Source organism: Sapajus apella, unplaced genomic scaffold (genome assembly GCF_009761245.1).
Source record: "Sapajus apella isolate SASKATOON/1434 unplaced genomic scaffold, GSC_monkey_1.0 scaffold37, whole genome shotgun sequence".
Classification (NCBI taxonomy): domain Eukaryota; kingdom Metazoa; phylum Chordata; class Mammalia; order Primates; family Cebidae; genus Sapajus; species Sapajus apella.
In genome coordinates this window covers 20,437,045-20,451,860 of record NW_022436977.1, presented here as the reverse complement: position 1 = coordinate 20,451,860, position 14,816 = coordinate 20,437,045, and the positions used below count along the sequence as shown (strand labels likewise).

Genomic DNA, 14,816 nt, shown 5'->3' with positions numbered 1-14,816 from the left:
TACAAAAATTAGCTGGGCATGGTGGCGTGTGCCTGTAATCCCAGCTACTCAGGAGGCTGAGGCAGGAGAATTGCCTGAACCCAGGAGACGGAGGTTGCGGTGAGCCGAGATCGCGCCATTGCACTCCAGCCTGGGTAACGAGCGAAACTCCGTCCCCCCAAAAAAAAAAAAAAATACAGGTTTACTGTCATTTGTAATGTCCTGGGAAATGAAAGGAAAACTGATGTTTTTGTTATTATAATTTGCTCCAGCACTTTATTATCGTTTGGTGGACCTAGTATTTTGCTGTTCTTGACTTTTCAAATAGTCATCTGGCAGTGGCAGAAGTAGACTATGGTGAAAGTGTACAACTGTTAATATATATGGAGAGAAAATGCTATGCTTTTTCCCAGTTAAAAAGATGAGAACTTGGGAGCAGACTTTTCCATTACCGTGGCTGTTTACCTTTTTTACTATCCTGATAGTTGTGAAGAGGCAGTGGAAAGAATTGTTCACTTGGCATATATGACTCCTTCCCCATTGCTGATATGATATGTAGGATGTGTTGACTGAGAAGGCAGTGAGTACCTACTGGAAGCAAAGACAACATAACTTTTACTCTATTTTACTAGTCTCCCAGCGTGTTAGAAGCTACGCTTATTCAAAGAGTGCAGCATTTGGAGAAATTTATAGCTGTATTCAACCATCTCAGGCATTTGCTTCTGTAACCATACAGCATTTCTTTTAAAAGAGCATGAAGAGGCTGAGGCAAGAGGATTGCTTGAACCTAGAAGTTTGAAGCCAGCGTGGGCAATGTGGCAAGAGCCCAACACATTTAAAGAGAGAGCGATCCTAAGGAACAGACTTAGTTGAGTCTGTCTCATCCTACTTGTCCACCCTCTGTTAGGATCCTATTTTAATAAATAGTTCAAATCTACCAGATAAGGACATTTTTCAAGCGTTGGAAACAACTTCTAAAGAACAGGATCTGTAATTTTTTTTTTTTTTTTTTTGATATGGAGTCTGACTTGCCAGGCTGGAGTGCAGTGGCGTGATCTCGACTTACTGCAACCTTTGCCTCCCTGGTTCAAGCGATTCTCCTGCCTCAGCCCCCTGAGCAGCTGGGACTACAGGTGTGTAGTATACCATGCCCAGCTAATTTTTGTATTTTTAGTAGAAACAGGGTTTCACCATGTTGGCCAGGATGGTTTTGATCTCCTGACCTCATCCGCCCACCTTGGCCTCCCAAAGTACTGGGATTACAGGTGTGAGCCACCGCACCTGGCCGACAGGACCTATGTTTTACAGAAATGTGAAATTACTCAGAAGGTGGGCATTTTGCCAGAAAATGGGTATTTTGAAGAGAGAGTGAGTGTATGTACGTGTGTGTAACTTACAGAAAATTTCAAGCATGCAGTAGAGAGAAACATTTAATAAGCCAGTGACCAATCTTGTTTCCTCTGTATCCCCATTTTCCTCCTCCAACCAGATTATTTTCAAGAAAATCTCAATCATATCGTTTCATACCCTGCCAGTTTCTTTTATAAACTAGCAAGTTTTGAATTAGGAAGCATGTTTGTTATTGATAAATATTTGAGTGTAGTTGTCACACTGGATCATTGTAAATAAATAAACCACTTGTTCAGTCTTCAGTGTCTTGATATTGCTTAGCCAGGAATTTAAAGCAGATTGGTAACTGTCCTGAATATGAGACAGGTAGGCATTGAGATGGACCTCAGCTGAGTGCTGAGCCATTGTAGTTTGTTAAAAGCTTAATGAATTGAATTAAATGAAGTAGAATTTACTAAGGCAGGTACCTTGGCTTGTAGACACCAAGATCTCATTGCAAAGTTCTGAATTCTCTCAGAGTAGAACTGCATAGCTTACAGAACATGTTTTTTTTTTTGTTTGTTTTTCAGCAAGATATTATGCTTTACCTAAATCGAATTATTTAAAGAAAAAAGGAGGAGTATATGTTAGTTCCTGGGTTATTGCTGTAGGGCAAAAGAGTTTCATTGCTCTTTTGAAGCTACTTCTATTTGACAATCTATAAATACATCTTGCTTAACTTGGAAAGCATTTTCAGCTCGAAATATGTTCTCATTGCATGTGACATAATGTAGTTTTATATTATGATGACCAAACCAGCCAACTGCTGGCCATACTGTTAGAAATAAAAATAAAGCAAGATTTAAAGTTTTCTGCTTTGCTTTTAATACCTAGTTGTGTTCAATTAGGAAGCGGGTTTTAAAGTTAAAAAGCAGCCATCTATTTCATAGAAATGGCTCAAATGATGGGTGTGTATCTGCAGGGCAAGAGTATAGATAAGCAAGTAGTTTGTAAACAGGTGCTGTTCTAAGAAGCTAGCCATTTTAGGAGAGCAGCCTGGGTGATTCTTTTGAAGATAAATTGGATATTATAGTTGAAAGACTTCTTGGCTGCCGAAAATACTTGGGTAAGGGATTTAATTGGATGTTCATAGGTAGTCTCTTGAACCAAATAACCATTTAGGGTTCTTTGAAGTGAGCTGTAGACTTGCTCCCTATTTTAGGTGTTTCTCTAGGAAGCCCTTTTGCATTTTATCTGAACTTGCTGCTGGAGTTTACAAATTCCTAGTGTCTACAGAAAATTGGGCATATTTTTCTGAAGCAGTGTGGTGAACTTTCTACCTTAAATCTACTTTTTAGACACTTAATTTTATAACTAAGGAAACAAAAACTCTCTAATTTCCTGGGGAAAGCTACCTGGCCTTTAGCTTTTATAATTACATCTATTCAAAAGTGTGACCAGTCTCTTTTTTGCTGACACTACTGTGCTCTTTTGTTTAGGGGCTTAGTGCTAGTTTGGTAGTAACTTCAGGACAGACTTTTAAACAGTTCGGGGAGTGGGTGACAGTCAGGGTTTGCATGGTCCCTCTATGAATTGAGGAGCAGATGTCATGGTTCTTCCCAGGGCATGTTGATAGGAACCACTTCTTGTGCTGTTAAAATCCATTCTGTGATGGAGTAGAGAATATTTAGATAGCTTCATTATGTCTGCATTGATGGGTGTCTGGGATAAGGTTTATGCTTTGATGGGAGAAACTAAGGACAGGGATAGAGGTGGACATAGAGTTGGTGTAAATGTACTAAGGGAGCAGTGATATGGGTGGGGTGGGGGTGATGTTTTGCTGGGAAGGGTAACTAAGGAGTATCAACATTAAACAAAAATGCTCCTATGTTGAGTTTGTTTCTTTACCTTGGGGGTATTGAGATGGAGCTTCCTATTAGCCATACTTCTTCCGTCTTGACCTGTTAGTACCAGAGGCTTGCAGACCAGTTTCTTTTTCTTTTTCTTTTTTTGAGACAAAATCTCGCTCTGTTGCCCAGGCTGAAGTGCAGAGGCATGATCTTGGCTCACTGCAGCCTCCACCTTCCAAGTAGCTGGGACCACAGATGGACACCATCATACCCTGCTATTTTTTTTTTTTGTATTTTTAGTAGAGTTGGGGTTTCGCAATGTTGGCCAGGCTGGTCTTGAACTCCTGACCTCAAATGGTCTGCTCACCTTGACTTCTTGAAGTGCTGGGATTACAGATGTGAGCAACCACACCCAGCCCAGTTTCTTAAAATTAGTAGAGAACCACCGTAGGCGGGGCCGGGCACGGTGGCTCACGCCTGTAATCCCAGCACTTTGGGAGGCCAAGGGGGGCGGATCACGAGGTCAAGAGATCGAGACCATCCTCGTCATGATGAAACCCCGTCTCTACTAAAAATACAAAAATTAGCCGGGTGTGGTGGCACGCGCCTGTAGTCCCAGCTACTTGGGAGGCCGAGGAGGAAGAATCGCTTGAACCCAGGAGGCGGAGGTTGCAGTGAGCCGAGAGTGCGCCACCGCACTCCAGCCTGGCGACAGAGCAAGACTGCATCTCAAAAAAAAAAAAGAAAAAAGAAAACCACGGTAGGCAATTTGAGATAGGACGGTTGGTAACCAGTATATCTCTACCTGGGCATATCTTAATATGTGTCATAATCCTTCTCTTTGATGAGATTCCCAGTGTTCCCAGGAGAGGGACTTAGTTCCCGGATAGTTATTTTATACTTCAGGATTCAGGGAAGAAGACATATTTACTATAATACTATTTTTATTATTATTATAATTATTTACATTGTGAGCTGCTTTATTCCATTGAATTGAATTGTTTACCATACAGTGAATTTTGTAAGCACATGTTTAAAACGTGCTTTTTTTTTTTGAGACGGAGTTTCGCTCTTGTTACCCAGGCTGGAGTGCAATGGTGCGATCTCGGCTCACCGCAACCTCCGCCTCCTGGGTTCAGGCAATTCTCCTGCCTCAGCCTCCTGAGTAGCTGGGATTACAGGCACGCGCCACCATGCCCAGCTAATTTTTTGTATTTTTAGTAGAGACGGGGTTTTACTGTGTTGACCAGGATGGTCTTGATCTCTTGACCTCGTGATCCACCCGCCTCGGCCTCCCACAGTGCTGGGATTACAGGCTTGAGCCACCGCGCCCGGCTAAAACATGCTTTTTAAAGACCTTCCTTAACATTGTGTTTTAAACCTTAAATTAAGCTGTTTACATGTATACATTTACAGGATGAATCTCAGCATGTTACTCTAACAGTGTGTTGTAAGCTGCTTTATTACAGTGAACTGAACTCTGTCAAACCGTGAACTTTGTAAGCTAGTGTTTAAAACATGCTTTTTAAAAAAGTAATAAATCATTTTATTTATTTTTAATTATGTTGATCAAATGTTTATTTAAAACTTTTTAAAAATAATTTTTTGTAACTGGCACATATACATATTTATGGGGTATATTGTGATGTTTCAGTGCATATATATATTGTAATTACCATATTCATCACTTTAAACATTTATCATTTTTTTTGTGGTGATAACGTAAAATTTTCTCATTGAACTATCTTGAAATATACAGGCCGGGCGCGGTGGCTCAAGCCTGTAATCCCAGCACTTTGGGAGGCCGAGGCGGGTGGATCACGAGGTCAAGAGATCGAGACCATCCTGGTCAACATGGTGAAACCCCGTCTCTACTAAAAATACAAAAAAAAAAAAATTAGCTGGGCATGGTGGCACATGCCTGTAATCCCAGCTACTCAGGAGGCTGAGGCAGGAGAATTGCCTGAACCCAGGAGGCGGAGGTTGCGGTGAGCCGAGATCGCGCCATTGCACTCCAGCCAGGGTAACAAGAGCGAAACTCCGTCTCAAAAAAAAAAAAAAAAAAAAAAAGAAATATACAACGTTGTTACTAGCTATAGTCAGCCTACTGTGTAATATGAACACCAGAACTTATTCTTCTAACTACAGGTTTGTACCTGTGACACTTTAAAGAACTTTGGTCCATTCAGAGCAGGTTCCTTAGTTTTTCACTGAGATTGCAGGATGTCTATGTCTGGGCCTCTGCTTCCTTTTCTATAAAATGGGGCGATAAACACTACCTTCCTTACAGGACTGTTGTGAGAATTAACCTTACTGCATTTAAAGCTTTTTGCAGTACCTTTTGCTTAGAAGGGTTGTAAATATGCACCTTCTGGAAGTAAGCAAATGGTCCTCGTATCTGAAGCGCTGCCTAAACAGCATATCACTCACAGATCCAGCCTTTCTGTGTTCTGTGAAGATTTAAACAACAAAAAATACCTAGTAATTCACTTCTGTTTTTAACTCTCTGGTTCCTTTTGTACTGTGATGTATTAATATAAGCACTTAGCAAACCAACAGTGAAATACAAACATTTGGTCTTTTAATTTCTTTTTTTTTTTTTTTTTGAGACGGAGTTTCGCTCTTGTTACCTAGGCTGGAGTGCAATGGCGCGATCTTGGCTCACTGCAACCTCCGCCTCCTGGATTCAGGCAATTCTCCTGCCTCAGCCTCTTGAGTAGCTGGGATTACAGGCATGCACCACCATGCCCAGCTAATTTTTTGTATTTTTAGTAGAGACGGGGTTTCACCGTGTTGACCAGGATTATCTTGATCTCTTGACCTCGTGATCCACCCGCCTAGGCCTCCTAAAGTGCTGGGATTACAGGCAGGCGTGAGCCACTGCTCCTGGCCCTGATCTTTTAATTTCTAACTCTACTGTGGTAGTTATTCAAATAATGACTAGTTGGTTTGCTTTCAATCTGCTAAAACTGAGAGCCGTGGGTTAAATTGCTGAAGTATAAAAAGACGTTTACTTTTTAATACAAAGTTCTTTTTTTTATGCTTGCAGACTGCATGACAACCTTAATCAGGATGTTGAACTTTTAATTGCTTTAGTGGACTTAGAGATTTTTATTAAGAATCAAGTCTCGGTTAGTTTATATTTCTAGAGTGATACAGATTTGTGTTCTGTCTTGTTATAAAACCAGAAGCTTGGTGTCATAGTTGTGGCATATTAGTCATATTTGTCTTTGCTTCTTTAGTAGCGTCAGGGCCTCTTGCTTTACATTTGCCGTCTTGCCACTCAGCTTCAAGTGGCATGTCATAGTGTGCCTGGTGGTTGCTGAGGCGATGGCCAGGCTACCTGTGATTAAAGCCCTCTTTAAATACAGGGCCATGTCTGTCCCTATTAAACTTGAGTTCTTTGGAGGTTTTAGAAAATTGTGTTTGATAAATGGTTTATATTTAGCTCAGTGATTGAGTTGGACATAGAAAAGACAGTGTAGATCTATCTTTTTTTTTTTTCCCTGAGCGTCTCTGTCGCCCAGGCTGCAGTGGCTTGATCTTGGCTCACTGCAACTTCTGCCTCCCGAGTTCAAGCGATTCTCATTCCTCAGCATCCTGAGTGGCTAGGATTACAGGCATGCACCACTACGCCCAGCAGATTTTTGTGTTTTTTAGTATAGATGAGGTTTCATCATGTTGCCCAGGCTGGTTTTAGAACTCCTGGCCTCAAGTGATCTGCTTGCCTGGGTCTCCCAAAGTGCTGGGATTACAGGTCTGAGCTGCTGCGCCCGGCTAGATCTATCTTTTTTTTCTTTCTCTTTCTCTTTTTTTTTTTTTTTTTTTTTTGAGGTGGAGTCTTGCTCTGTAGCCCAGGCTGGAGTGCAGTGGCGCCATCTCGGCTCAGTGCAGCCTCCGCCTCCTAGGTCCCACTTCAAGCAGTTCTCCTACCTCAGTCTCTCAAGTAGCTGGGATTACAGGCAAGAGCCATTATGTCCAGCTAATTTTTGTATTTTTTTAGTAGAGATGAGGTTTTACCATGTTGACCAGTCTGGTCTTGAACTCCTGACCTCGTGATTTGCCCACCTTGGCCTCCCAAAGTGCTGGGATTACATGTGTGAGCCACTGCGCCTGGTCCCAGCTAGATCTATCTTAAAGTGCCCTAAGTTAGAGAGTAGGATCCATGAAGGCTTGAATCAGCTGATTCTTTTTTTTTTTTTTTTTTTTTGGGAGACGGTGTCTCATTCTGTAGCCCAGGCTGGAGTGCAATGGCACCATCTGGGCTCACTGCATCCTCCGCCTTCCAGGTCCCGGTTCAAGCAATTCTCCTGCCTCAGCCTCCCGAGTAGCTGGGATTACAGGCATATGTTACCATGCTCCACTAATTTTTGTATTTTTAGTAGAGACGGGGTTTCATCATGTTGGCCAGGCTGGTCTTGAACTCTTGACCTGGTGATCCACCCGCCTCAGCCTCCCAAAGTGCTGGGATTACAGGCATGAGCCAATGTGCCCGGCATCCTTTTCTTTTTTTTTTTTTTGATACGGAGTTTCGCTCTTGTTGCCCAGGCTGCAGTGCAATGGTGCAATCTTGGCTCACCACAACTTCCCGCCTCTCCGGTTCAATTGATTCTCCTGCCTCAGACTCCTGCGTAGCTGGGATTACAGGCGCATTCTACCTCGCCCAGCTAATTTTGCATTTTTAGTAGAGACGGAGTTTCTCCATGTTGGTCAGGCTGGTCTTGAACAGCTGACCTCAGGTGATCTGCCTGCCTCAGCCTCCCAAAGTGCTGGGATTACACGTGTGAGCCACTGCTCCTGGCCTTTTACTCTTTTTTATTAGTGGGCTTAAAAATTATATAGACCTGTCCGGGCGTGGCAGCGCACGCCTGTAATCCCAGCACTTTGGGAGGCCGAGTCAGGCGAATCACCTGAGGTTGGAAGTTTAAGACCAGTGTTGCCAACATGGTGGAACCCTGTCTCTACTAAAAATACAAAGAAAATTAGCTGGGCATGGTGGTGCATGCCTGTAATCCCAGCTGCCCGGGAGGCTGAGGGAGGAAAATCGTTTGAATCCAGGAGGGTGGAGGTTGCAGTGAGCTGAGATCGTGCCATTGCAGTCCAGCCTGGGCAACAAGAGTGAGGCTCTGTCTCAAAAAAAAAAAAAATTAAAAAAATTATATGGACCTAATTAACCAGGTTTGTGTTGGATGGAATATTCCTTGAAATAAATGAGCTATTGGCCAGAGTATACATTTTTTTTACATTCTGGGGGAAAGTATGAACTATTAAGTTCTCTCAATTTTTTATTTATTAATAAAATAACAATCACTTTAAAAGAGGCTATTAACTTCTGCTTGGTTGTCTTAATTGCTAATGGAGAGGCTTTCTTAAGAAGTTAGAAAAGTTGGTATGAAGGTTCATATGAAAAAACAAACATGGGAGAAAGGCCAAGAAAACATTAAAAAAAATCTGAAAACCTACAAGGGAGGACTAACCCTACTTAACATTAAAGCATACTATAAAGCTTCTATAATTAAAACAGTGTGGGCCAGGGATGATGGCCTATGTCATATTAGTCAGCCTTTGCTTCTTTAGTAGAGTCAGGGCCTCTTGCTACTTTGGGAGGCCAATGCAAGTGGATCACCTGAGGTCAGGAGTTTGAGACCAGCCTGGCCAACATGGCAAAACCCTGTCTCTACTAAAAATACAAAAATTAGCCAGGCATAGTGGTGGATGTCTGTAATCCCAGCAACTCAGGAGGCTGAGGCTGGAGAATCACTTGAATCCAGGGGGCAGAGGTTGCAGTGAGCCAAGATCACGCCATTGCACTCTAGTCTGGGTGACAAGAGCGAAACTCCGTCTCAAAAAAAAAATAAAACAAAAACACAGTATGGTCCTGGTGTATGGACAGACAGTAGACTAGTGGGATAGGATCAAAAGCCCAGAATTAGACCAAATACATAGGAAAATTTAGTATATGGTAAATCACAGGTATTGGGCCGGGCGCGGTGGCTCAAGCCTGTAATCCCAGCACTTTGGGAGGCCGAGGCGGGTGGATCACGAGGTCAAGAGATCGAGACCATCCTGGTCAACATGGTGAAACCCCGTCTCTACTAAAACTACAAAAAATTAGCTGGGCATGGTGGTGCGTGCCTGTAATCCCAGCTGCTCAGGAGGCTGAGGCAGGAGAATTGCCTGAACCCAGGAGGCGGAGGTTGCGGTGAGCCGAGATCGCGCCATTGCACTCCAGCCTGGGTAACAAGAGCGAAACTCCGTCTCAAAAAGAAAAAAAATCACAGGTATCTTAAAATGTTTTTGTGCTGCTATAGCAGAATACAAGATTGGGTATTTTATAAACAACAGATTTATTTCTCATGGTTCTGGAGGCTGGAAAGTCCAATATTAAGGTGCTGGCACCTTGTGAGCACCTTCTTGCGGTATTATCCTGTGGCAGTAAAAAAAAAGAGCACAAAGGATTGTGGGAGGTTTCAGAACTCATCATTTTATCTGGTATGTACTCCTAAGACAAAAGTATTAATAATCTATTCATGAGGCCTTTGCCTGTAATCATTATTGAAAGGCCCTACCTCTCAACACTGTTGGATTGGACATTCAGTTTTCATCACATGAACTTTGGAGGACACATTCAAACCATAGCCCAGAGAAAACATCATCACTTATCAAAGGGGTTTGTTTTTTTGGGACGGAGTTTCGCTGTTGTTGCCCAGACTGGAGTGCAATGGCACGATCTCGGCTTACCGCAACCTCTGCCTCCTGGGTTCAGGCAATTCTCCTGTCTCAGCCTCCTGAGTAGCTGGGGTTACAGGCACGCGCCACCATGCCCAGCTGATTTTCTTTTTTGTAGTTTTAGTAGAGACGGGGTTTCACCGTGCTGACCAGGATGGTCTCGATTTCTTGACCTCGTGATCCACCCGCCTCGGCCTCCCAAAGTGCTGGGATTACAGGCTTGAGCCACCACGCCCGGCCGAGAAAAGACTTTCTAATTGACTTGAAATCCAGAGGCAATGAAAGAAAAGTCTGGGGCCGGGCGAGGTGGTTCACGCTTGTAATCCCAGCACTTTGGAAGGCCATGGCAGGTGGATCACCAGAGGTCAGGAGTTCGAGACCAGCCTGACCAACATGGTGAAACCTCCATTCTACTGAAAATACAAAAATTAGCCAGGTGTGGTGGCACATGCCTGTAATCCTAGCTACTTGGGAGGCTGAGGCAGGAGCATGGTTTGAACCCAGGCGGTGGAGGTTGCAGTGAGCTGAAATGGTGCCATTGCACTCCAACCTGGGCAACAAGACTTAAACTCCGTCTCAAAAAAAAAAAAAAAAAAAAAGTGTGTGTGTGTGTGTGTGTGTGTGTGTGTGTAGAAAGAGAGAAAAGTGGTAAATTTTACTGCATAAATTTGGCAGGGTGCATAGCACTTCATGGGGAAACACTAGAGGCATTTCCATCAAGAAAGCAAGGATGCCTATTACCTCTGCTGCTATTCAGCATTGTACTAGAGGTTTAGCTGGTCCAATTAGATAAATCAGTTGTGGGGGCCTAAGGATTGGTAAAGAAGTAAAGCTGTCTTTTGTTTGTAGATACAGTAGCATACCTGGAAAACCCTAGAGAAGCAATGATAAATTTAATTGAAGTGATAAATGAATTCAGTAAGGTAGCAGGATATTAACATGTAAAAAAGCCAATAGTCATTTTATTTGTTTTGAGACAGGGTCTTTATGTTAGTAAGTTGCCCAGGCTAGAGTGTAGTGGCACTGTCATGGCTCACTGCAGCCTTAACCTTCTGGGCTCAAGTGATCTTCCCACCTCAGCCTCTCAAGTAGCTGAGACCACAGGCACATACTACCACACTCAGCTAATTTTTTAATTTTTTTTTTTTGTAGAGATGGGGTCTTGTCAATAGGTTTTTAAAGAGACATGAACAGAGCCTCTAATAGGGAAACCACCTTAAAATACTTCTGAAAAATACAAACATGTACTTGAACAAATGAAGAGACAGCTTTTATTCTTGGTTAGGTCAGCTCCGTGTTGTAAAATGTCACTTCTCCCTACATTAATTTATAAATTTAATGCAGTACCAAAAAGATACCAACAAACTTATTTCTATGGAGTTAGTCAAGTTGATAAGGTTCATGTGGAAAAGCAAACATGCAAGAATTATTAATGGAAGTCCTTTTCTTTAGGATAACTGGGATGATGATGATGATGAAAAAAAAGAGGAAGCAGAAGTAAAACCAGGTGAGCTCCATTTTTGGTTTATGTCTTGTTGAGCATTTGGGACTTGTATCAAGACAAATGATAGAATGCTCACAAAAATGGAAGATTTTGGTATTTAGAAACCAAGTGTCCTTCCATTCCCACTTTATTCTGTTTTTCCTGCACCTTTTTTCTATCCCCTCAAAACATAATCAGATGAGATTTATTTCTGTGTGAGTGCTGGATATTGTTAGGAAGAAAAAGTAGAGGGGTTCTGGCATTAATTATAGTTGAATGATATAAGCCCTGCCTAAAGGACGGTGGGAAAATATGAAGAGAGATATTTGGATCTTAGGGGTCAGATTAGGGAGGAGAAGGAAGAGTCCTAGAAGTTTCCCATTACTTGTGAGAAAAACCACTGTTTGAAGCTAGGAAAGGTTTGATCTCTTAGTGGTATACAAGTATCATGTCTGTCTTTCCATAAACTGGAAAATACTCAATACAACTGTCAATAAAACTTTTTTTACTTTTAGAGGTAAAAATTTCAGAAAAGAAAAAAACAGCAGAGAAGATAAAAGAGAAAGAACGGCAACAGAAGAAAAGGCAAGAAGAAATTAAAAAGAGGGTAAGTACTGTTCATTTTCTAAAATACAGAATTATCACATCGGTAGTGGTATAGTTTCTAATAGGCCGCAAATATTACCTAGCAATTTGAAGGGCTCTGTAAAAACTGTAAATGGATACCATAAGATAGGGAAAATCCAAAACAAATTGATTTGTGGTTTTTGCAAAAACAGAACCCAATTTTATTTAATTGCCTTTTTTCACAAACATTCAGGAACAGTCATGATTGTTCAGTGACTCTAGTCAGTGATTTTTTCGCCAGTTCCGGTTGTTCATTCCAGTCAGGATTTTTTTTTTTTTTTTTTTTTTTTTTTTAAAAGATGGAGTCTTGCTCTTCCGCCAGGCTGGAGTGCAGTGGTGCAATCTCTACTCAGTGCAATCTGTGCCTCCCAGGTTCAAGTGATTCCCCTGCCTCAGCCTTCTCTGAGTAGCTGGGACTACAGGTGTGTGCTACTATGGCCAGACAATGTTTTGTATCTTAGTAGAGATAGGGTTTCACCATGTTGGCCAGGATGGTCTTGATCTCCTGACCTTGTGATCTACCTGCTGCGGTCTCCCAAAGTGCTGGGATTACAGGCATGAGCCACTGTACCTAGCCACAATTAATTTTTATTTGCAGTATATCTGTTGAATAAAATGTAAAAATTGTTCATTTCTTTGCCATGTACTATATAAATGTACTTGTTTTTTATTATTTGGCACAAAATCAGAGTATTAATTTATTTGCTGGATTATTTGCTCTTTTTTGTTTTTATATGGAGTCTCACTTTTTCACCCAGACTGGCTTGAAGTGGAGGGATTTTGGCTCACTGCAACCCCCACCTCTAGAGTTCAAGCAATTCTCATGCCTCAGCCTCCCAAGTTGGAGTTACAGGCACACGAAACCACACCTGCTAATTTTTGTATTTTTAGTAGAGATGGGGTTTCGCCACATTGGCCAGGCTGTCTCGAACTTCTGACCTCAAGTGATCTGCCCGCCTCAGCTTCCCAAAGTGCTGGGATTATAGTCATGAGTCACCATGCCCAGCCTATTTTCTCTTAAAAGACTTTTCTTTGTTTTTTTTTTTTTTCCTTTTCCTTTCCTTTCCCTTCCTGTTACCTTTCCTTTCTTTTGCCCTTTCCTTTGCCCTTTTTTTTCTTGCCTTTTAAGATGCAGCTGTACTGTTGTTGCCTAGGCTGCAGTACAATGGTATGATCTTGGCTCACTGCAACCTCTGCCTCTTGGGTTCAAGTGATTCTCCTACCTCAGCCTCCCAAGTAGCTGAGACACTACAGGTGTGTGCCACCACTCCTAGCTGATTTTTGTATGATCATTAGAGATGGCATTTACCATGTTGGCTAGGCTGGTCTTGAACTCCTGACCTCAAGTGATCCACCTGCCTCAGCCTCCTAAAGTGCTGAGATTGCAGGCGTGAGCCACTGCGCTGGCCTTTCTATTTCAGAGCACATTTAGAGGGTTCAAAAATTAAAACAGCCAGGTTTGGTGGCTCACACCTGTAATCACAGTACTTTGGGAGGCTGAGGTGGGAGGATTGCTTCAGTCCAGGGGTACTAGACCAGCTTGGGCAACATAGGGATACCTTGTCTCTTCAAAAAATAGAAAAATGAGCTGGGCATGGTGGGGCACGCCTGTAGTCTCAGCTGCTTGGGAGGCTGAGGTAGGAAAATCACTTGAGCTCAGGAAGTTGAGGCTGCCGTGAGCTGCAGTGAGCCATGATTACGCCACTGCACTCTAGCCTGGGTGACAGAGCAAGACCCTGTCTCAAAAAAGAAAAAAAAAAAAGAAAATTATATCCAGTAGAAAGAAAAGATAGATATGTATACATGAAGATACCAACTGTCAGCTCAGAGAAGTGGGATTGGGAAACAAAAGACATTTACTGTTATATCTTTAAAATTTGTTATAATGATAATTTTATAATTATATAATGTGATGAAAAGGGGAAATTTTTTTTTTTTTTTTTTTTTTTTTTTTTAAAAAGATGGGGTTTCACCATATTGGTCAGGCTGGTCTCGAACTCCTGACCTCAGGTGATCCACCCACCTCAGCCTCCCAAAGTGCTGGGATTACAGGCGTGAGCCACCATGCCTGGCTGAAAAGGGGAAATGTTTTGAATCATTCTGTTGGACATTTAGGTCGTCTGTAAATTTATTTGAAATTATAGATAATACCCTAATGTACATACATTCTTGTGCTTATATATTTGTGTACATCTTATTTCTTAAGATAAATACCTAGAAGTAGAGTACTTGATTAAAGCATGTAAAAGTATTTGTTAAGACTTGATACATTACCAGGTTGCCCTAGAAAGGTTGTTCCAATGTAGTTTTCATAGCAGTGTTTGAAAGTAATATTTTTACCTTATCTACAGTCTCAATTCCTTATTTTTAAAAAAGGGTATAGAAGCAATCCCAGTCTTCCTGGTTACAGATCTCAGTTCTGTCACATCACTAGCCGTGTTAACCTCTTATTACTGTGGGCCGGTTGTTTCTCAGAGCCTCCATAGTTTATCTTTAAAATTGGGTTAAGAATATCTGAAGTGGACTGGGCACAGTGGCTCATGCCTGTAATCCTGACACTTTGGGAGGCCAAGGTAGGTGGATCACTTGAGGTCAGGCGCTTAAGACCAGCGTGGCCAACATGGAGAAACTCCCTCTCTACTAAAAATACAAAAATTAGCTGGATGTGGTTGCGCACTCCTGTAATCCAGCTATTTGGGAGGCTGAGGCATAAGAAGCAGTTGAATCCATGAGGCAGAGTTTGCAGTGAGCCAAGATTGAGGCACTGCACTCCAGCCTGGGTGGCAGAGTGAGACTCTGTCTCAAAAAAAAAAAAAAAA

At 42.1% G+C, this 14,816-nt stretch overlaps 1 protein-coding gene across 2 annotated transcripts in view; it reads left to right on the top strand.

The window, feature by feature from the left end:
* Nucleotides 1-14,816, top strand: part of EIF3J (eukaryotic translation initiation factor 3 subunit J) — a 28,165-nt gene that overhangs the window by 3,732 nt on the left and 9,617 nt on the right. For both annotated transcript variants that reach the window (XM_032297621.1, XM_032297620.1), the window contains exons 3-4: nt 11,340-11,394; nt 11,886-11,977. In XM_032297621.1, the coding sequence (XP_032153512.1) occupies nt 11,340-11,394; nt 11,886-11,977 (147 nt within the window). The remainder of the gene's footprint in view (nt 1-11,339; nt 11,395-11,885; nt 11,978-14,816) is intronic.